The sequence below is a fragment of the Leguminivora glycinivorella genome, chromosome 18 (genome assembly GCF_023078275.1).
Source record: "Leguminivora glycinivorella isolate SPB_JAAS2020 chromosome 18, LegGlyc_1.1, whole genome shotgun sequence".
NCBI lineage: Eukaryota > Metazoa > Arthropoda > Insecta > Lepidoptera > Tortricidae > Leguminivora > Leguminivora glycinivorella.
Genome location: NC_062988.1, coordinates 1736244 through 1758356, shown reverse-complemented (window position 1 = coordinate 1758356; position 22113 = coordinate 1736244). Strand labels below are relative to the sequence as shown.

Sequence of the window (22113 nt, the reverse complement as noted above, 5' to 3'; positions counted from 1 at the left end):
CTGTTTGTATTGTTTTCTTCTTCTAGATTTTATAATTGTTTCTTTGTACTTTATTTGTTATTATGTAATGCAATAATGTGTGTTGCCTGAATAAACATTATTCTATTCTATTCTATTCTAATAGGTATTCCTGACATTGCTGACTATAGGTACATGCTCGCCATTCAATGCATTATTATTACATCTTTTTGAGAAGTATCAAGACTAAGTATATTTAGAGCAGGTATATATATATATTTAAATGTATATGTATGTATATATGTTATATTTATGTAAATCTATATTATGTAATTTATATGTATTTATTATTAATATATGTATTTATTATAGTTATTAGTGTCTTAAATAGGTAAATATATTTACATAAGTCCCTATTTTTTTTTCTATAACGTAGTCCAATAAAATCAAGTCTTTAGTGTTCTTTACATATCCCGCACCTTTTTTTGGTCTTCTCTGTTTGGCCTAAAGGTTGACTGGTAGAGAATGCCATGTAGCATTAAGTTCGCCTTTTGTAACTGTATATTTTTACTGTGCAATAAAGTTTAAATAAATAAATAAATAAATTATTGGGCCATTTTTTTTTTTTTCAAAGTTGTCCACCTCACTTTTTTTTGGATTTGGATTTTGGATATGTTTATGTGGTTTTCAGTCAGTATCGCGAGTTCTTTCAATCCCAATAGGAGAAAAAAAGTATCCCAAGGTTTTTTCCCATTCCGTTACCATTTTTTCATATGGCGGTAACGGAATGGAAGGTTAGAAAAATGTATGGAAATCTTGGGACATTTTTTTTCTCCTATCAGGATCGAAAGACCTCGCGATTCTGAGTATGAATCACGTACAAAATACCCATGTTACAAAAAGTAGGGTAGACAACTTTAAAAAAAATGGCCCACATCCCTACTCTACTACGAAATACAGCTGCCGAACAACTGATAACAGGTGATAACGTAAAACACTGACTCAGTCTCGGTCATCGGCGAGTCATGGCCCACGTAGTTAACAACTAAAATCTGCGACTAGTCGACTTTATATTTTGGTAACATAATTCACAATCGGTCGAACAACACTTGACTGACCTAGCCGAAGTGACAATCGTCGACGCAACGTTACGATCAAAACGAATATACAGAAGAGCGATAGCGGCAACCCACACTCAGGCAACGCACGTCAGACGCGGAACGGACGTTAGCGCGCCACGCCGCCCGAGTGTAATTTAAAAAACGTCTTCTCAGTACATTTAGTACCTAAAGTAAAGTAAGTAGTATAGTAAATGTACTGAGGAGACATTTTTAAATTACACTCGGGCGGCGCGGCGCTAACGTCCGTTCCTCGTCTTACGACGTGCGTCGCCGTGTGGATAGTCCCATAGAGAGAGTTAGCTATGATACGCTTACAAAGCGTAAGTGTAAAGCCTGAGTGGACGCTTTGAGCGGAGCGTTCGGCGGGGCGGGCGAGCGTGCCACCCTATGCAGCGTCGGCTTAGGACACTTGTATGAGCTTCAATAGTTTGATATGCACACCGCTCACCCCGCCCCGCTGCCACTCAAGCCTTAAGCGATTATGACGTTGACTAAGTACCCTGGCGTGGGCTCTCTGTCACTACCATAAGAGTCATGTATGATTTCTATATATATGAGTATGTATATATCTATTTAAGTATGTATATCGTCGCTTAGCACCCATAGTACAAGCTTTGCTTAGTTTGGGGCTAAGTTGATCTGTGTAAGGTGTCCCGAATATGTATTTATTTATAAAGTTCACTATAGTTCGTCGTGGATGACGTTATGAAGCCTACTCGCGACACCTACTTACTTAGTGTACTGAGATAACAAAAAGCTGGCAAATGGCGGGCATTACTCATCGCACAATGAATCAGACAGTACTGTACTTTTTAATGTCGTCGAGTATGAACTTGAGACTAACAATAGATTCAAATACCAGAACATTTACTAGGTAGAAAAGTATTACTGAAATGAAGTTTGAGTATGGATAAGAATATTAAGTATCAGCCTAATCTTTCCTATTCTAATTTCATTAATCTGCCTCTTTGTAACCAAGTTTTTGGTATACCAAATACGCTACGATCCTTCCTCTTGACCACAACTGTATGTATGTACATACAAACTCAATCCTCAGGCAAGAGAGGTAAGCAGAGCACATGTAACTGCTCAAGTTTTTCTAGCAATTACTACTTTTTTATTTTATTTATTGTAGACTGATCAGCAATTGACCCTAGTCACATCTGATGGAAAGTGAAAACAGAGTCTAAGATGGCGCTCGCCGATTCAGTAATAGCCTATTCACCCTTGTTTTAAAGAGACCGAAGTCGTATTTATCTGGGAACACAGATGGTGGGAGCGCATTCTATTCATTCTAGTCGGCTCTTAGCAATTAAAAGGCGAAGTGATAGATTGCTAATTCTAACCTATCGTCTACATCACAAATCCACCCATATCCCACAGTCGACTTCTACAAGGGGAGGGAGGAATGGGGGTGGTGAAATTCTTCACCCATCACCTCACCTCAGCCGACCACAATTAAATAACTATGAAAAGTGATTGGCTGTCTTGACCTTAACCACTGTAGACTTCAGAAGTAGCTACTGCGTAAAAAGTTTTCTGAATCCAGAAAGGAAAGTCCGATCATAAAAGTTACAATGACCTTGATGTACTGATTACGAAATCACCTGCAGAACTTGTGTAGCTATTGGTAAATTAATAAATACCACATATGCTATAGATAAGATTGCACCTTAACAATTGATAACGATTATCTACATCAATTATGCAATTATCAGTGCTCTGTGTAATTCAATGTTACAGAAAATGTTGGTAAACATTCTTGGGCAGAAAGTAAAGTACAGTTATAAAGCGGTCGGACATACAAACAGTCCTCATTATCCTGCCTGGATTTTTTACGAATTTAAAATTATTATAAGACTTGAAGCCATTTTAAAATGTATTTGAAAACGATGTATTGCTCCTAAGTAATAGTAAAAAAACTCGACCATAGAGCTATTGTTGAAATACATCAATATGTAAAACATTCTTACATCCTCAGCCAAGAAGCGTCAAATTTCAGGTAGCTCCTCTAAACGAGGTTACCGCTTCCCAGCTCTATCAAACAGAAAAATAGTATACATTACTTGGCCAGTAAATATGAAAACCTCAGTTCAGTCAAATCTAATGTTTGTTGCCCTCGATTCCGCCTCGGGCGACAATTACATGAGATCTGCGGGGCTGGCACATGATATGTGCGAGACTGCGAGAATGTGTCGCCGCGAGGTAGACTACCCGACCTTATGTCGTTAATAACAAAGAGGTGCTTGCATTGACAAACAACACTAGTGTAGGAACCAGCAAATCCCAATGATAATGCCTAAATGTACGGTCAACCAATTTGAATCCTAGGCCACTCTAAAACCCTGTCTCATTTAAACCATGTTCTATTTGCCATAAAAAGTCACATTGACGTTGACTGTGCAAAGGTTCTAAAGTAAAATTCATAATCCTACGGACTAAATTGACAAATGACTGACAGGTAAAATGATACCAGGAACAGCAAAATTAAAATAGGGAAGGGTATATGTCGATAACAATATATCGACAAGTTGTAAAGTACATACAACAGACAAGTTTAAATCAAGAATAAGTATATTAGTTTCAAATAAGAGGTACACATTTTGGTTTGTTCTATGTATCTTCGAGGTAGTGGATGGATGCCACGCATTTTTACCCACTAGTTTTAAAACATAAAAAGGTTTCCGAGCCTGTAGGTAAAAAGTAAAATGCCATGTCCGACGATAATCAATTATCTGTCACGCTATGGCAAGTATGTCATAAATATCTATATAATTTTCGAATAATATTATTGCTGCTTCGAAATAAAAAAAATATCTCTAATTAGCGGTCTACAGACCTTTTGATCTGTCGAAATCACAGAAAAAGTTGGTATATTGATTAGCCGATCAAATTGCCAATTTCATTGTCCCGTCTGGATACACCTTAAATCTACGATGTAATCATAATTTAAATACCGATAAGAACGACACTGGCCAAACTGTGGCAACATTCGTTCACACTTACTTGTCAATTTGGTCCGTAGGTTTATGGATTTTACTTTACAGTGGCCTAGGATTCAAATTGGTTGACTGTACCTACATAACTGTCACTTACTTGTAAGACCAGGCGGTCTAGCACAACTGGCACTCTCGCCCGCATGTCCATACTTGAAGTCGCGCTTGATGTATGGAGTCGCGCGCGACAACGCAAGTCGTGCTAAACCGCCTGATAACTCAATTTCTGTTTAAGTTTTTTTGCATGTACAATAAATACTTTTTTTTTACTTTTACTTTTATGTTGTTAATACAATTAAAACATACGGGTGATCTATGTCGCGGCGAGGTCCTGTCACATCAATCACGCTATGCCTGCTGAGACATTTATTGCTTCCATGCATATAATAATTTATGGAGGAAAATGAGCACTAAATTTGTATGGACAAGCGGCAGTCCTCATTCCTCTTAATAGCAGCTTTTGTCAAGCGACTCACGGGCGCTAGTTTACTGCATGCTCTCATTAGGAAAGTTGCTCGTGCCACAAATGTTGTCATTAGGACATGCCTGGTGGCATGTCTTGCATGCTTCGCACAACGCTGCACAATTAACAATGTTTAGCATCGTTTGATTAGGAATCCTGAGTGGTTATTGGATTGGTAAAAAGTAGTAGTTATGTATGTCATTTTGATAATCTTAACTGGTAATACATTACAGGGGATTATTGGTTAACAAATCACAAATATGTATATCATATGTGGAAATTGATGGAGGAGACATTCAACCAAAAAGGGTCAAATGCACCAGCGTAATTAAACAACAATTTATGTAATAGAATAGTAAGTGCAATTAGAATAAAAAGCTTTTTTATTTTCATTTTATTTTATCATATCTTTATTTATTTTATTTAATCTTGCCGTACAAAAAGGAGGACTTAATTTTTTAAAGCATTCTCTACCAGTCAACCTTGAGGCTAAGCAGAGAGATCTTTCTGTGAGATACTTTTGTAAACTATGACAAACAACAAACACAAAGGGTTTGAAAATTCAGAAATGGAATTTCTGCTAGTTTTGGATGGAAACTTTTTAGCCCTTGAAGCATAAGGTTAAAGCACTTTCCTGTTTAGGAAAGCCACACATATATTAAAACAATAATTTGTACCTTATATTGTTATCTCAGAATACAATTACATGGAAAACGATAGCAATATAGCTATAACAATGGTTGCATGAAGCCAGCAGAGCAGAGTCAAGGACAGCTTCCGGCACAATGTGCCCAGTGAGGCGTTCAATTCTGTCAATACACAGTTGAATGGCGTGTGCGAGGCTTGTTTATCCTACACACAGTAGATCTAGATTTTTATCGAGGAGGGGCAAAAACAAAAATAAGGTCAAATGTGGCACCTTTTGAACTTGACGAAGTTCTTATGAATTTGGCACCCACCTTGGACTTGACACCCGGCTCGCTCCCCTCTAGAACCACATCTGCCTACCCCTAGCGTGAAAATTTTCGTTTGATAAAGCCGGAGGGGTTTCGGGATCTGTTTTGTATGGACTTCTACAGATACTGGAGAATTTTAGGGAACCCGTAGGGTAGGGAATCGAGTTGTATTGACGCCGCGCCACTGCTGCCTACACTCATGAACTCATGCGTTCTCAAAAGGGATAGGCAGAGCACATGAAACTACTCTAATTTGAGCGCCACTCTTAGTAATTATGAGGTTCGAAGGAAACAAAATTGTGATATAGCAGTGACATGGTTAGCCCTCGCCACAATTGAAATCATATTCCACACTTAACTTCCACAACTCCCATGGCAAAAGAGGTTTTGTTTATCTTGTTTTGATCAACAGTCTACAGGAAAACTTTAAATAACTGTGCAAAATGTTAAACCAATCTAATTAATCACGAATGAGGAAACTTGAAGCAGAAATTGTGTTTACCAAACAGAATTATTTTTTCCTTTTTATATTTAACTAGCTTTTGCTCGTTTGCATTAGAAAGAGATAAAAAGTAGCCTATGTCACTCTCCATCCCTACTATCTCCACTTAAAAAATCACGTCATTCGTCGCACCGTTTTGCCGTGAAAGATGGACAAACCAACAGACTTTCCATTTATAATATTAGTATGGAAGTATGGATATACATAAGCACTCAATGCGCCTTTGAAGGCCATTTTATGATAGTTTCTTGTCAATGCAAGCACTTCTTTGTTGATATTTGGTTCACTTTGTTTTGTGTTTACAAGACTTCGAATTTACGCAATTTTACTGTCACTTATATAATAGCTTCTGCAGATTTCAAAAATATACTGCTGTTTGTTGTTTACTTTTAGTAGGGCTGGATTTTCACTTAGGCCCACAAGGGACAGGCCTTGGGGTCTAGGCAACCTGACAATAGTTTGTGAGGAAGGGTGGTCCCTTAGAAAACTAAGTGCCTTGTAGCCCTAGGTCTCTTAAAATTAACCTGATATTTACAACAATACATTTCAATTGTGATGAATCCAGGTCCAAGCAGATAAAGAGGTTAATCCTTGTATGTTCTAGTTGTTTTTGACTAATTCTACTAGTTCTAATAATATTTACTTCTGCACTAGGACTAGCTTAGGTAATATGATAAAGAAACCTGATATCAAACAATGCCTGGTGCTGTGACAAATAATGTCTGTTCAATGTCCTCAATAATGCTAATAACTAATATTATTGTCATTTTGATAAGCAAGTACACAGCCAGACAGTAAATAGAACTAAATATATGAAGTAAAATATAGTAATATATTAAGTATTTATATATTATATATATTGTTGTCTGAGTACCCACAACACAAGCCTTCTTGAGCTTACCGTGGGCCTCAGTCAATCTGTGTAAGAATGTCTTATAATTTTTTTTTTTTTATATATATATTTCAAAATTTTCTGTAATTTTGCATGCATGTACTTTGCCCAGTTTCTATCTGTGGAAACTTGTTATTGGCTCATTGTTTTTATGTTATAAGCCTTATTGTAACTTTAGCTGTAAGTTTTCCTAAGAAATAAAATAAAATAAATTTGAGTAGTAAGAAATGGCTGATTGATATTATTGAACAACAGTTTTCAAGGACTAAAACCCTTCAAATGACAGTTCCAAGTCTGTCAGAGACAATTTAGACTGTAATTCAAAAATTTGGGAAAAATGCTAGTAAAATTTTGACTATGTTCCAGAAGTGTCTCTTTGACCGGAATAGCTCAGAACAGCCGAAACGACTAAGTGATGCCGTAAGGACAAACTGGTGCCGAAGGCACACCTGATACCTAGCCTAGTGAGGTAGACACACATGAAAGGCTAAGGATTTTTTTTATACCACTTTCTTTATATACTACGTCAATGGCATACGGTCCGCCTGATGGAAAGCGGTCACCGTAACCTATGGACGCCTGCAACTCAAAAAGTGTCACATGCGCATTGTCACCCCATTAGAAACTTGTACACTCCCTTTTCCTGTGTTAAGTATAAGTACAAAGCAAAAAGGAGTGTACAAGTTCCAAGGAGGGTTCGGGTTGAAGATGACTCAAAGGACAACAGACGGAACAAATTAGTTCCGTAAGTCCTCCCGACGTCAGCACACCGCACCCTCGTTAAGCTCTGGCAGCCTTACTCATCAGCAGGAACACAACACTATGAGCAGATACTCACGTTTCGCGGCATGAACCACGTCCTTCACCTCTTTGATGAGGCGCTTGACCTGCTGCGAAGTGCGCTCCAGCTCCTTCTCATGCCGCAGCAGGTTCTCACGGAAGTGCGGGCTGTCCGCCAGGCACTCCGTGAACTCTAGTGGCACCAGACCCACGCCCATCCTGATGCTCTTCTCACGAAGGGTCACAAACACTCCTCAGCGTCCACACTGCACTTTCACCGCGCGCCCGCGCGACCCGACATCGCGCTTACTAACACTAGGACGGAATCACTTCGATATGATGACGACACTAACACGAACACTACAATAAAGAATATCAAAATTGATATAAATTCAGGAACAATATTTTTCGATAAATAACTGCGTATCTGTCAAATGGACTTTGACAGTGTTGCCATACTAACAGTCGGATATTCTACTACTGCGTTCAAGAAATAAACTTCTATTTTCTACCAAGCCGCAAATTAAACTTAATGCTCATCTCACATGATGCTCACTATTATTTCTGGTACAAGGTTGAATAAATTCAATTAAATTTTTCATTTCTAATATTAAAATATCCTGTTGACTGACAGTAACGACTTAACCTTTCGTATGCTTAGTAGCAGATCTGCTCCATGAACGCTAACTGCTATAGAGCAGATCTGCACCAATGGGACTTGTTCGAGAATTATCGGAATTTAGAACTACATACACGGTAACAGAGTCTAAAGTTGTTTTATTTGTACACCTAATGAATGAATGAACCATAGAGAATCGAACATCCAATCACTCTTATGAAAAAAAAAAGAATATTTGCTTTCAAAACCCAACGTTTCGTCGCGCAGGACATCGCCAGTGTGTGTCTCGCGAAAAGTGTGTGAAAAGTGTGTGTTCAATGGTTTTACGAGGGAAATCTTTACGGAAAAGGTAAGTTATTGTTTTATACTGAATTACTAATACTTACTTACAAAAGAAAGAAACAGAATTCTTTTTTTTTGTGCATAAATGTCTTGACTGTGAGAAGTAACTGTAAGTGAGGTAAAGTTTTTCAAGTATTTGAGACCATTGCAGAATATTTGCAATTGGTGCGAAATAGTAATCCTATGGGAAATTTTATGAAGATTTGAATATAAAAGTTCGTTTTGTAAAATATGTTATAGATATTTTGCAAATTCTTTCGTTTTGAAAACCTATCCAAAATACACTCACACTAGCGTAAAAACAAAATGGCGACACGTTGTGTACGTACACAAAGTCGCCGGTGCACTGCGCCGTCTGTAAACTGCTAAGGAGCAGATCTGCTCCCATATACAAACCCGCTGTATATGCGAGCAGATCTGCTCCCCAGCAAAGTATACAGTTTGAAATATTTGACCTTGGAGCAAATCTGCTCTCTAGCAAGCTATACCATTTCAACTTTGAGCAGATCTGCTCTCTAGCAAACTATACCATTTAGCTTCGGTGCAGACCTGCTCCTACGCAGCTTACGCACAACTCAATACACGCACACATATAAACAATACTGTGACGCTTCATTTTCGAATTGACCGATTTCTAAATGGATTTTTACAAATATTATCTATGGAGAGTGAAGTAATCATTTATCCAATCAGAAAGCTAGTTTACTCATGTGAGCAAGTCAAGTCATTTTATACTCTATGGACCATTGCATGTTGCTAGAATCGACGTATCAAAATGGGTAGTCAAATCACCTATTCCTCGAGTTTTTCTTCAAAAATCTGAGTTTTTTCATCGTTTCTGTATTTTTTATGGTTTTTACGTGAAAAGGAGTATTCACTTATATAAAAAAAGTACATTTTGGTCTCTGATATCAAGTAATTTCGTGAAAACTCGACTTGAAAACCTGCGCGACCCGAGAGTAAAGTTGTCGTTTTCAGTATCTCGATTTCAATTTTCAAAATGCTATTATTATGTAAAACAGCATAATATCCAAGCTGTTTTAGTATTTTCCGTTAGCTGTATCCTTTATCTGTTTAGGAAATATAAAAATGAAACAAAAATATTTTCAAAACTTTATAAAAAATGGTCGAATAAGATAATATGTCCGAAATTTCATCAACCTGATTTTGAAGTACCTGTAAATAATTAGTAAAACGTTTATTATCAAAAAAATATAATGATTGTTATTCACTGGTTATCTGACTATAAGAAACTATCAAGACTTTTATGTGCTTCTTTCAATTATGTGCTAATAATTGAGAAAATCTGACTCGCGACGAGCGCGCTCGCCGCGCTTAATATTTCCCGCACGTAGGCGTTCGAAGCGGGGGCACGCTACCGCATACGAAAGGTTAAAAATCATAAATAAGATATATTTAAACTCCAACATACACATTTTTTCAATACAGAAAGGAGCAATTTCATATTTATCTGGAAAATATGCCCTTCACAAAAAGATTTTTTGAGTATTTTGCTTGTGACGTTTAATTTTTAATTATAATGTAGAAATTAGAGTCTCGGGCATGGCAACACCTTCGTGAGCGAAATACGTTCCATTCCATGTCACGCCTATGGCGTTTATTCTATTTTTTTATTAATTCAGTTATTTTCCACGATAATTTGATTTTCTTTTAAACAAAGAAATCACCAAGTAATTGTTTACATCGCCCGGGTAACCTGGGGCCTATTGCATAACAATTTACAACTTGTATTACAAGCGGAACTCTCTTTCTTATAAAATGAATTGGAGGGGGACTACCGCTTGTAATATGAGTTGTAAATTGTTATGCAATAGGCCCCTGAAAAGGACAATAGTCCGAAAAAAAATACAGTAGAAATAACTAGACCTGGGGCCTATTGCATAACAATTTACAACTTGTATTACAAGCGGAACTCTCTTTCTTATAAAATGAATTGGAGGGGGACTACCGCTTGTAATATGAGTTGTAAATTGTTATGCAACAGGCCCCTGCATTTTAATTTGGTTAGCGACCTAAATCTACCCGTAACGCCATCTCGTGACGTTTCAATACCTACTTGCAATGTAGACCATAGTTATGTATGTTTCGAATAGGCTTGTGTCGTTCACGAACTATGAACTGTTAGGAATAAAATCCCATCAATGACCGAAATGAACTGAATCTTTCCGTGGTCTGAGAATCGGTCTTTGCTCATTTAGTTCAGTATAGGATCGGCGAGCGCGAGCGGTTTGGATCGAGAACGAATGTGTGACTGCGCCGACCGAGAGCGAGAGCTACTTAGCAGAGCAACAAAAAAAGTCAAGTTTTCATATTAAACTTCGGTTACTTACAACCTTTCGGCCCGGAATGTTACTATCTGTGGACTATTCGTATAATTTTGACACTATTCGGTCCCATTCGTTCTGATCTTTCCGACCACAGTGATCGCTGGTCTGGCTGAACTAAATGAGCAAAAGACCTAAAAGAGCGAACTAGTTCATGGGAGCGATTGAACGAGATCGGAGCGTTCCGATCAACGAACGAAACGGCACAAGCCTAGTTTCGAAGAACTACTTTTTACTATTTTGGTTGTTTTTTGTGTATGCCATTTATTTCAGTTTATAATTTAAAGATAAAATTAGAATTCATAAGAATAAAACTCAAATAATATAGCATAAAATAACATTTATTAATTGATAGCATTTATGTCTTGGCCGCGGCCGGAGCTGCTGATTCCGCTGCTGGTTCTTCCTCAGACTCTCCTCTGACTCGTCATCATCATCATCGTCGTCATCTGACTCTGAGTCATCGTAATCGTCGCCGGAACCGCCATAGCCACCTGAAAAAAAAAACAAGAGTGAACATGGGTTGGCAACCAAGGCGAAATTAGTGTTTTTTGTTCCTCTTTCTTTTCATGTTGACGACCGGTCTGGCTCAGTCGGTAGTGACCCTGCCTGCTAAGCCGCGGTCCTGGGTTCGAATCCCGGTAAGGGCATTTATTTGTGTGATGAGCACTGATATTTGTTCCTGAGTCATGGATGTTTTCTATGTATATAAGTATGTATTTATCTATTTAAGTATGTATATCGTCGCTTAGCACCCATAGTACAAGCTTTGCTTAGTTTGGGGCTAAGTTGATCTGTGTAAGGTATCCCCAATATTTATTATTATGTACTATTTTATATGTTCAGACACAATGCTATGTAGTGTGTGTACCACACCTTACCCACACATGTGCATAGCTTAGTATATATTGGCATGTACTTGTTATTTAAGACACATTAAACGTATACTCCATACGAAGTAGTTATCATTTACGCTCCACATCACATGGCGATCCTGCCAGTGCGGCCTCGAGCTGCACTGGCGGCGCGCTGCGCCAGCCAGTATTACTGACCGTGAACTTTCGTAAATAAATATTTGGAACTCTAAGTGAATGAAAAGGACTATTATATATTTATAGTGACAGTGAAAAGTTTCAAGAGAATAAATAGAACTTACGGGTTGGTGTTATGGGACTAATATATCAAATATATGAGTATCATATAGTGAAAGTGAAAAGATTACAGAGACTAAATCGAAAGTTACGGATTGGTGCTTATTGCAAATAAAAAAAGAATATGTGCAGTGTGGACTAAGTTACATTTCTAATATCTACTAAATAGACTCATATATCAGGAGATTTTGAAAATCTTTTTTTTTTCGAATAAACGAAATTGGCAAGTTGTAAGTTTGACGTTGCAGCTGGGAGATTGTTCGCGTCACGGACACCGGGCGTGGCCTTGCCGACGTTGGACGCGAGGACGAGGAGACTGGACACGAAGGCCTGGTCCCGCCACACAACGGTCATGGAATGGTCGTAATCTAAACTAGGTGGTTATATGGTTTTAGTTAATAAGTATAAGCAGTTGATTGACAGTTTCTTCTTATGTTTAAAATAAATATGAAGCGTGTTATATGCATTATTTTCATTAGATAACTATTTTAAATTTCGTTTTTTGAGTAGGTAATAAAAATTAAGTTTCAAAATTGTGTCTATGTGTACGTAATATTAGCAATTTCTATTATTTACGGAAATTAAGTTTAATAATATTGCGATGTAGGAATACAATGCATATGCAAATTAAATATTATGTGGAATCTAATTAAATGCTGCTTGATGACGAAATGGTAATATGGTTAAAAGTGCGGCACGTTTTAATATTAAATCATTCGATCTCTACTTTGCATTCAAATTGATAAACTTAACAAATGATTTCGTGCACTTGGATACAACATTCGTCATAGCGTACAGGTGGGCCGCGTCATCCGCGACACGTGTTCACATATAAGGGATCGGTATGTAGCTTCTGTTATTACGTCTCGAATTTCAGTTTCAACATAATGCATTATTAATGTATTGTGCAATAATTTAGATTACTTCAAATTTATCGTATTTAACTTGGCAATTGCATATAATTATAATCTTACCGACTTTTGACCATATTAAACTGAAAATTAGTATTTAGAACTAGATTGTCAAGAAATAATAATGTACTTGAATGTTTCAGATTTTTTTTCTCGGAATTGACTATAATATGTTTTACGGATTTAACAATGTGTGGAAAATAAATATATTTGAGATCTAATAAGAGATAAAAAGTTGGATTATTTTTAAATTGGTGTAAAATGGATATGGAATTTGTTGGTATATGAAATGTTTTTGTTATTTAGGTATAGGAGTGTTCAAGTTTTGTTTTATTTTGCGACGGAGTTATGGCTAGAGGTTTTATTAATGTAAAGGGTGGAATAGAAAAGAATGGTTTGTTTTTTGAAATTAGGTATGTGTGCGAGATTTTGGAAGTCGAGTAAACTGAAGCAGGTATGTTTTTCAAAGAGCGACTGGTCTGATCAACCAAGGGTTGTTGAAATTCTTATTTGTTGAAGTTTTATGGTGTTGGTTTGATTGTGGTTGGTAATTGAATGTTTTTTTTAATGAGTGTTACTGAATCGATATACTTATAAATATGCCTATCGTATCATCGGCAGCCCGAGAGGGGTCATGAGCGATATGGTATAACAACGGTACGCCAGGGTACAAGGCAGGTAGGGAATCCTTGGAGATCTGATCATGATTTGATCGAGCATCAATCGTGAAGACTCCTTGGACACATGGAAGGTTATTATGTAAGGACGTGTTAAAAGAACTGCCTGTGTGAGTTAATATATTGTATGTGTGCGCGCTTAAAAATAAATATCCTTGTATCCTGAGCAAATAAATAAATAAATATATAGTAAGGTCGGCCGGCCAGGTAAGTAAATGCGTTGTGTACCCTTGCCATAAAAAAAGAGAAGCACGCTTTAGATGCACAAGTAAATACAGTGTTATTATTATGATAAAAATAAAGTTAAGACGTCTATGAATGAAAGTAAGACTTGCAAGTAAATAGTGAGATAAATATGATGTTCACCCAAGGTACCCTAGATTGGGAGTTCATAATCGTACTGTACGAACTATCTATTTGGATTTGAATTGTATCGACGGATACTTATTTCACTGTGGATTTTTTTTTATTTACTTAGTGTAGTTTTAAGTTTTGTGTTTTGATGTTGTTTACATTTTGTATTCTGGTTATTTTTATACAAATATGTATAATTGTTTATTAAACGATTCGTCATCAAAGCAAGCATAGATAACTAAGTGTATAAGTTGTATAACCTTTATAAAAATACATGGGTACCCACCCATGGTAATAACTATTGTATGGTGCCCTTAGCGTATAATGGAAATTTGTGTTTATTTTAGACAAATTTTATAAGTAAAACTTATAATTTTCATTTACCTATTGTATAAGTATCTCTTTAAAATTTTTTTTTTATTCGTCAAATATTCTTTCTTTGAACTTCAAAGTATTTTTACTGTATGCCTAATACCTATATGTGTAAAAAAAAATGATTTAATTTTGTATAAGATATACATTTCCTGAGAGCTTTTGCTTACAAAACATACCTTTCCTTACTTTTTTTTTAATTTGTGTAATTCTTTTTTTTTGATATTTAAAAAAATATATTCCTCATAGTATAGGACAATATTTTTTTTTCTCTGAGGGGGAAGGTGTAGTGTGTGTACCACACCTTACCCACACATGTGCATAGCTTAGTATATATTGGCATGTACTTGTTATTTAAGACACATTAAACGTATACTCCATACGAAGTAGTTATCATTTACGCTCCACATCACGAATATGTAATATTGTAATGTGAATATTGTTTATGAATAAAGTACTATGACTATGGTCTCAAATTTCGTTATAGGCAACGTGCGGGAAGGAGTGGCGCTGATTGACTCAAGTGCACTTCTTATAGACATGGCAAACATTAAGACATATAGATTTCGCAATGAGGGCGCCACTGGATAGATGATTGAGTTTGAATTTTGCTAGCGGCGGCTGTTGTATCCATAAGATTTAACACAGAAAAGTCAACAAAATCGGGGCAGCACTAGTGCACTAAGCTATTATAATATTTTTCTTGAAGCTGTTGTAGGCGACCCAACCTCCGTGCTGCGCGCGTGCTGGCAGCCTGGCCGCTACGGATGCCGCTGCCAGCGCGCGTCTTTTGTTTTTGCACAGATTTTTTGTTGAGAGTTCTGTCATGTCAATGAGCGACAAGTGATAAGTGGCGTACACGAAGGGAGGCCTATGCTCAGCAGTGGGCGATTAATGGTTGAAATTATGATGATGATAAATTATATGAATGAGCGACAAATGTTCTATTTCGCACAACTTTTGTAAATATCTGTGTAAATAGCCAGTTTTTGTGTTTTCCTTGTGTGTGATGTGTACGTAATTGTATTATACTGTACAGCTGAATTTTTACGCGTTTTCATTCACCATCGACAGCTTACAGCTGTGGTCTGTTCTCACTTCGGCCGTTTCCGGTTTCGTTCGGCTGGGCTCGTATTGCTAATAACTGGAATATTCTGGTACCTGCAGCCTGGCCGTAGCCCGAGTAGCCACCGTAACCGGCGTCGTCGTCCTCGTCGTCCGCCGCCGCTGTGCCCTGCCGTCCGTAGCGGTGAGACCGAGCTGCAAAACAAAAATAGGGTTTAATAGTACATTACATCAGAGGCCGGGAAAATGAGGATTTCCGGCCAAGTGGGTTAATACCCACCTCATGCCTCGTATCCCTAATGGGATACGAGGCCGAGAATCCGTTTTCACGCCGAGGCATGTATAGTGCTTTTCTCAAACATACAATGAAATAAAAAAAAATGCTCTAAAGGACAATATTTTATAAAAATAAGTTACTTTGCAGGCCTAGGCCTAAAAAATAATATGAAATCCCTTTACAGTCCTCTCGAGTCTTTGCGCCCAAAAAGCGATACTTCCCAGCCCATTTTAAGGAACGTAAAGACAATATTTCATTGCATGTTTGAGAAAATGGATGTTTTCAAAAATACATTTTCAATAAGAGTTTTGATTGATTCACGGTTGTTTGTTGTTTTTAACCCCCGTCGTTTTTAGCGTATCCGCCTTCTTCAGTTTTCCGTGATCATGACGCATACAACTGCGTCGAAATATCAGGAGCTCGACAAAAATCTAAAAGGTAATCACGGTCTATATCCCGGTCAATATAAGTCTGAAGAAATGTTCGAAATCGGATTCTCACAAATAACGTAACGCGAAGTAACCTATACAACAGCGCTCTCTACTATGTAAATGAAAAACTGTAAAATAAAATTAAGTAGGTCAGGTCAGCCGAAAGTCGCGTACGGTTGCCGCACTTAGGACAGGGCCCCTTATTGCAATGCTCATGCACTACTGCCTGTGTGGTGACGGGTTAAGAATTTCACCACCCCCTTTCTTCCCGTGGGTGTCGTAGAAGGCGACTATGGGATATGGGTTAAATTGTGGTGTAGGCGAGAGGCTGGCAACCTGTCACTGCAATGCCACAGTTTCGTTTTCTTTTAACACCTTATTTGCCAAGAGTGGCCCTGCAGCTTTAGAAGTTTTATGTGCTCTGCCTACCCCTTTATGGGATACAGGCGTGATGGTATGTTGTTGTTGTCATGCACTACTAGCGTGAAGTAGCCTGTAGAACAGCGCCATCTATCGTGTGATTGAGCAACTCACTGGACACACGCCATCTACCGTAGGTATAACTGAGTAACTCTCTAGACATGCTAAGGTCGACCGTAAGCTGCGTAGGGACGGCGCACTTGGGGCCCGGCGGGGATCCCATCTAACAATGTTGACCTATAAAACACTTCTCACGAGCTGAAGTAGTAGACCAGCGTCATCTATCGTGATTTTGAGGCACCACTCACTAGACATGCTGAGGTCGGCCGTGAGCTGCGTAGGATACGCGCACTTGGGACAAGGAGGAGGCCCCTTCTTGTCGTCAAGTTAAATGGTTGATTGAGTGCGTTGTAGACCTGTAGCCTGTAGCCGGTATAGCAGCGCCATCTACCGTGTAACTGAGTAACTTACTAATATGCTGAGGTCGGCCGTGAGCTGTGTGGGATACGCGCACTTGGGGCAGGGCGGCAGCTCGTACTTGCAATGGTAATTTATAAGATGCTGCAGAAAACTTTGACTGAAGTAGTAGACTAGCGCCATCTATCGTGATATTGAGGAACTCACTAGACATGCTGAGGTCGGCCGTGAGCTGCGTAGGATACGCGCACTTGGGACAAGGAGGAGGCCCCTTCTTGTCGTCAAGTTAAATGGTTGATTGAGTGCGTTGTAGACCTGTAGCCTGTAGCCGGTATAGCAGCGCCATCTACCGTGTAACTGAGTAACTTACTAATATGCTGAGGTCGGCCGTGAGCTGTGTGGGATACGCGCACTTGGGGCAGGGCGGCAGCTCGTACTTGCAATGGTAATTTATAAGATGCTGCAGAAAACTTTGACTGAAGTAGTAGACTAGCGCCATCTATCGTGATATTGAGGAACTCACTAGACATGCCGAGGTCGGCCGTGAGCTGCGTAGGATACGCGCACTTGGGACAAGGAGGAGGCCCCTTCTTGTCGTCAAGTTAAATGGTTGATTGAGTGCGTTGTAGACCTGTAGCCTGTAGCCGGTATAGCAGCGCCATCTACCGTGTAACTGAGTAACTTACTAATATGCTGAGGTCGGCCGTGAGCTGTGTGGGATACGCGCACTTGGGGCAGGGCGGCAGCTCGTACTTGCAATGGTAATTTATAAGATGCTGCAGAAAACTTTGACTGAAGTAGTAGACTAGCGCCATCTATCGTGATATTGAGGAACTCACTAGACATGCTGAGGTCGGCCGTGAGCTGCGTAGGATACGCGCACTTGGGACAGGGAGGGGGCCCCTTCTTGGGCGCGGCGCCGCGGCGGCGCACGTGCTCATCGCAGAAGCACGTCTTGCAGCGCAGGCACGAGTACTGGCCCAGGCGGTTGCAGGATTGACCTGGAACAACGGCAAATTAATATTGACCTGGGAAATTTGAGGTTTCCCAATAAAAATAACCTATTCGTAATACTTACATCGATAACAAAGCAAATGAAAATAACTAACTAGTCAAAACTAAACACTTAAAAACTTGTTCTTCGGAGGAAAGGTTTAATTAATGTCACAATCACAAAGACTTTAAAGTCAACACAGCATTTTGAAATTTCCGGACTTTTTATCATAATTTGTTAGACCAAGTGTAGATGTATTTACCTTATTTTGTAAACTGTTAACGAAATTTGATATAACACAAAGCCAACTTTATAACGTCATAGCTCCTTAGCCTACTATTTTGGCACTGGTCCCACCGCAAGCTTGTAAGCTATGAGCTATTGGCTATAAAAACGAACAAAAGATAATCACTCCCGTGCAAATAAAAGAGACACGGCGATTTTGATAGCTCACCGCTGGGAGAGTAACTATATAAACATCGCCGTGTCTCTTTTATTTTCAAGGGAGTGATTATCTTTTGTTCGTTTTTATAGCCGATAGCTCATAGCTTACTAGCTCGCGGTGGGACTAGTGCCTTTCGGGCTTGTCATCTAATTAACATGTAATCAGGAGATCATACAAAATAGATTTATGTCAATTTTACCCATATCTGCGATGACATGAACGTCATGAACGGAAAGTAACCAAAATCCTGTTTTTACAGTCTACTACAAGTGACTATGGACTACAGCCTTTTAGTTGGGTGGTAAACTATCTTAGTACTTTGTACTCAGGTACTCACATTTGTAGGTCTCCGCCTCCAGCACCTGGCAGGAGGCCTGGTGCTCGAACTGGTCGTCCTCGCAGAGGAAACCGTCGCAGAAGCAGTAGCAGAACACGCGCCCGCCGTGCTCCCAGACGCCTGCTACACAGCTGGTGACTAGGGCTACATTGTACTCACACTTGTAGGTCTCCGCCTCCAGCACCTGGCAGGAGGCCTGGTGCTCGAACTGGTCATCCTCGCAGAGGAAACCGTCGCAGAAGCAGCAGCGGAACACGCGCCCGCCGTGCTCCCACACGCCTGCAACACAGCTGGTGACTAGGGCTACATTGTACTCACACTTGTAGGTCTCTGCCTCCAGCACCTGGCAGGAGGCCTGGTGCTCGAACTGGTCATCCTCGCAGAGGAAGCCGTCGCAGAAGCAGTAGCAGAACACGCGCCCGCCGTGCTCCCAGACGCCTGCTACACAGCTGGTGACTAGGGCTACATTGTACTCACACTTGTAGGTCTCCGCCTTCAGCACCTGGCAGGAGGCCTGGTGCTCGAACTGGTCGTCCTCGCAGAGGAAACCGTCGCAGAAGCAGCAGCGGAACACGCGCCCGCCGTGCTCCCACACGCCTGCAACACAGCTGGTGAATAAGGGCTACATTGTACTCACACTTGTAGGTCTCTGCCTCCAGCACCTGGCAGGAGGCCTGGTGCTCGAACTGGTCATCCTCGCAGAGGAAGCCGTCGCAGAAGCAGTAGCAGAACACGCGCCCGCCGTGCTCCCAGACGCCTGCTACACAGCTGGTGACTAGGGCTACATTGTACTCACACTTGTAGGTCTCCGCCTCCAGCACCTGGCAGGAGGCCTGGTGCTCGAACTGGTCGTCCTCGCAGAGGAAACCGTCGCAGAAGCAGCAGCGGAACACGCGCCCGCCGTGCTCCCACACGCCTGCGATACAGGAATACATGTCAAACACATTCAAAGAGGTACTCTCGTAAAATTATTTAACTAAAATATGGCCTACCAAAGGAAATAAAAATAATTCGTGTAGTTTTGTAAATGGCACAATTGGAAAGGTAAACTAACACGATTTGCACTCATAATAGAACAAAACGGGACTTAATCGCGTAAACACTTACATTTATATTTGGCCCTTATGTTCGTGGTCACGAGTAGACTGGCGAGGAATGGCAAATATAGATGTAAGTGTTTACGCGATTAAGTCCCGTTTTGTTCTAAAATTATGGATAGGTAAAGTTTTTTGAAAATAGTCAAATAATATATTTTTCTGATAGAATATGTTATAACGATAAAAGAGCCACCTTTCCCTGATCGTTATAACATATTCGACCGGCAGAGCATGCGCCGCCGATCCGCTCTGAATACGCTCGCGCGGTCACACATAAATATCATGTGCGCATTGTGAGCCGGACTTGTCTGAATATTATTATTATATTATATTATACATATTATTTGATACACTAGCAGCTGATAGCTGATGCGTGTATATCACTGCACTTGTTTTTCTATAGTTACTGTTTATAAATTTTAGTTTTAAATGTAATATGGATTAAATGTTAACCATTTAGCTAATTGTTTTATTCCAGAATGTTCATTCAATACTTCGTCCCATTCAATGATTTGATCCCGTGTTGAAAACGCTCGCAATCTGCTCCGTCTGGCACACATTCATCATTGCGCTCGGCTCATGCTGCGCTCTCAAAACGCGCTAGTGTGGCCGAGCTTCAACAGAAAGTTCATTGGAATGCTGAAATGTAGGAAAATGTTAGGAGAATAGCGTTTTGCACTTACCCCGCTCACACTCAAGACAGACGGCATCAGTTAACGGGCAAGTGCAGGCGTGCGCTGTTAGGCACTTGCGCCCGTGGCAAACCCATGCTTCGCAGAAGTCACAGATTGCACCCTGAAATATAGTAGCTCTATAACAACACACATAGTTTCTCAAGCATTAATATTATGGATTACTGATTGTCAGTCAACCAATCTGAATCCATATGCACGGTGTCAATACAACAGGGTTCTAGTTGCAATTTTAGTTAAAAAATAACAGACATTAATGAAGCACAAAATAAGTTACTGTTAACCAAAATAAAAAGCTGTTTTAACATTGGCATAATTCCACTAAGGCTTACAAGGCCCTGGCCTACACTAGCTATTAGGCGCAGCAGATTAAGAGTAGGTATATGCTGAGCAAGGGGCAGATAGCATTCAATATATAAGGCGGCGGCAATACACAAATTCCCCACTGTGTCAGACCCAGTGTTACAACTAGATAAAGTTTAGTTATAAACATTGCGCTGCGTTCACTATGTCACGGGTCCGCGTCGTACAGCTGCGTTCGTGACCAACAAAATGGTCCCGACGGAAGACCAGCGCTGACCCTTGGGTTAGCATTTTATGCTGAGTCGGGACCATTTCGTGGTAACTTATATGTTTAATTTCTTTTATTTGCTGTTTCTGTTTTCTTACTTGTGTATTTTGTAGTTATCACGAATAAATAATTGATTGATTGATAAAAGTATACAGACCACCATGGCCAGGCCTGTGACGTAGACCCCAGGGTGCCGGACGACGCAGTCACCCGCCTTGGCCATGCACTTGCCCTTTCCACAGTGGGCGCACACCGGCAGCCGCTGCACGGCCGCACAGAAATAGCAGAACGCACGACTCTTCTGCTTCCTGCAAAAATAACAGCATTTAAGCTTACGGAGTAAATAAAGAATGGTTTTATCAAGAAATATGTGTATTCAAGTCAAGAGTGAATAGGCTATTACTGAACCAGTGAGCTACAACTTCGGTGTTGTCGTCACTTCCCATCAGGTGCGACTAAGGTCAATCACTGGCCAGTTTATAATAAAAAAAAAACTAGCAGAATGGAATCATCAAGTTTAGTGTGAACGTAAAAGACAATCTTGCTCACTTCTGACACTTGTCGCACTCCATAGGCACGTTACAGGGGTGCTGCGCCAGGTCGACACGCTCGCGCGCGTTACGAATCTCTTTCTGCCGCTTCTTCTGCTTCTCTGCCTTCTTGCGCTGCCCCGTCTTCTTTTTCGGCATTGCTACTAAGTTAATCGGCCCCTCAAGGAGTGCCCTAAAATATAAAAATTAATGAGATGTCGACGACCGCCGAGCAACGGCGGTGACGACTTTTTGACAGTTGACAATGACATGACAGCGGAAAAAACAGATGACTTGCTGTCAAAACAGACGCGTAAAACGGAACGTGTACGAGACTAAAATGAAGAAATTTAACTAAAGAATAGAGGAAGGTTTTATTTTTGTATTATTTTTAAGGT

General features: G+C 39.8%; 2 protein-coding genes across 2 annotated transcripts in view; both read right to left on the bottom strand.

The window, feature by feature from the left end:
• LOC125236096 (rho GTPase-activating protein Graf) overlaps window positions 1-10722 on the bottom strand; it is a 107911-nt gene extending 97189 nt beyond the window's left edge. Inside the window, 2 exon segments of the mRNA XM_048142791.1 lie at window positions 7727-7918; window positions 10707-10722. Coding sequence (XP_047998748.1) covers window positions 7727-7918; window positions 10707-10722 — 208 coding nt within the window.
• A 567-nt stretch (window positions 10723-11289) lies between these two features.
• Window positions 11290-21983, bottom strand: LOC125236095 (zinc finger protein 330 homolog). The gene is made up of 7 exons (XM_048142790.1): window positions 21735-21983; window positions 21343-21493; window positions 20606-20717; window positions 19622-19741; window positions 17889-18050; window positions 15601-15699; window positions 11290-11468 (listed from the first exon to the last, which is right to left on the bottom strand). Exons 1-7 carry the CDS (start codon window positions 21872-21874, stop codon window positions 11290-11292), a joined length of 963 nt encoding a protein of 320 aa, XP_047998747.1. The 5' UTR covers window positions 21875-21983.
• Between the last annotated feature and the right edge of the window lie 130 nt (window positions 21984-22113).

Coding starts and splice junctions, on each gene's coding strand:
- LOC125236095 (XM_048142790.1), bottom strand. CDS start 21,874: ATGCCGAAAAAGAAGACGGGGCAGCGCAAGAAGGCAGAGAAGCAGAAG. Junction 20,718..21,342: donor TCACAGGCCTGGCCATGGTG/GTCTGTATACTT, acceptor ACTATATTTCAG/GGTGCAATCTGTGACTTCTG. Junction 15,700..17,888: donor GGCCGACCTCAGCATGTCTA/GTGAGTTCCTCA, acceptor TTTGTTTTGCAG/CTCGGTCTCACCGCTACGGA.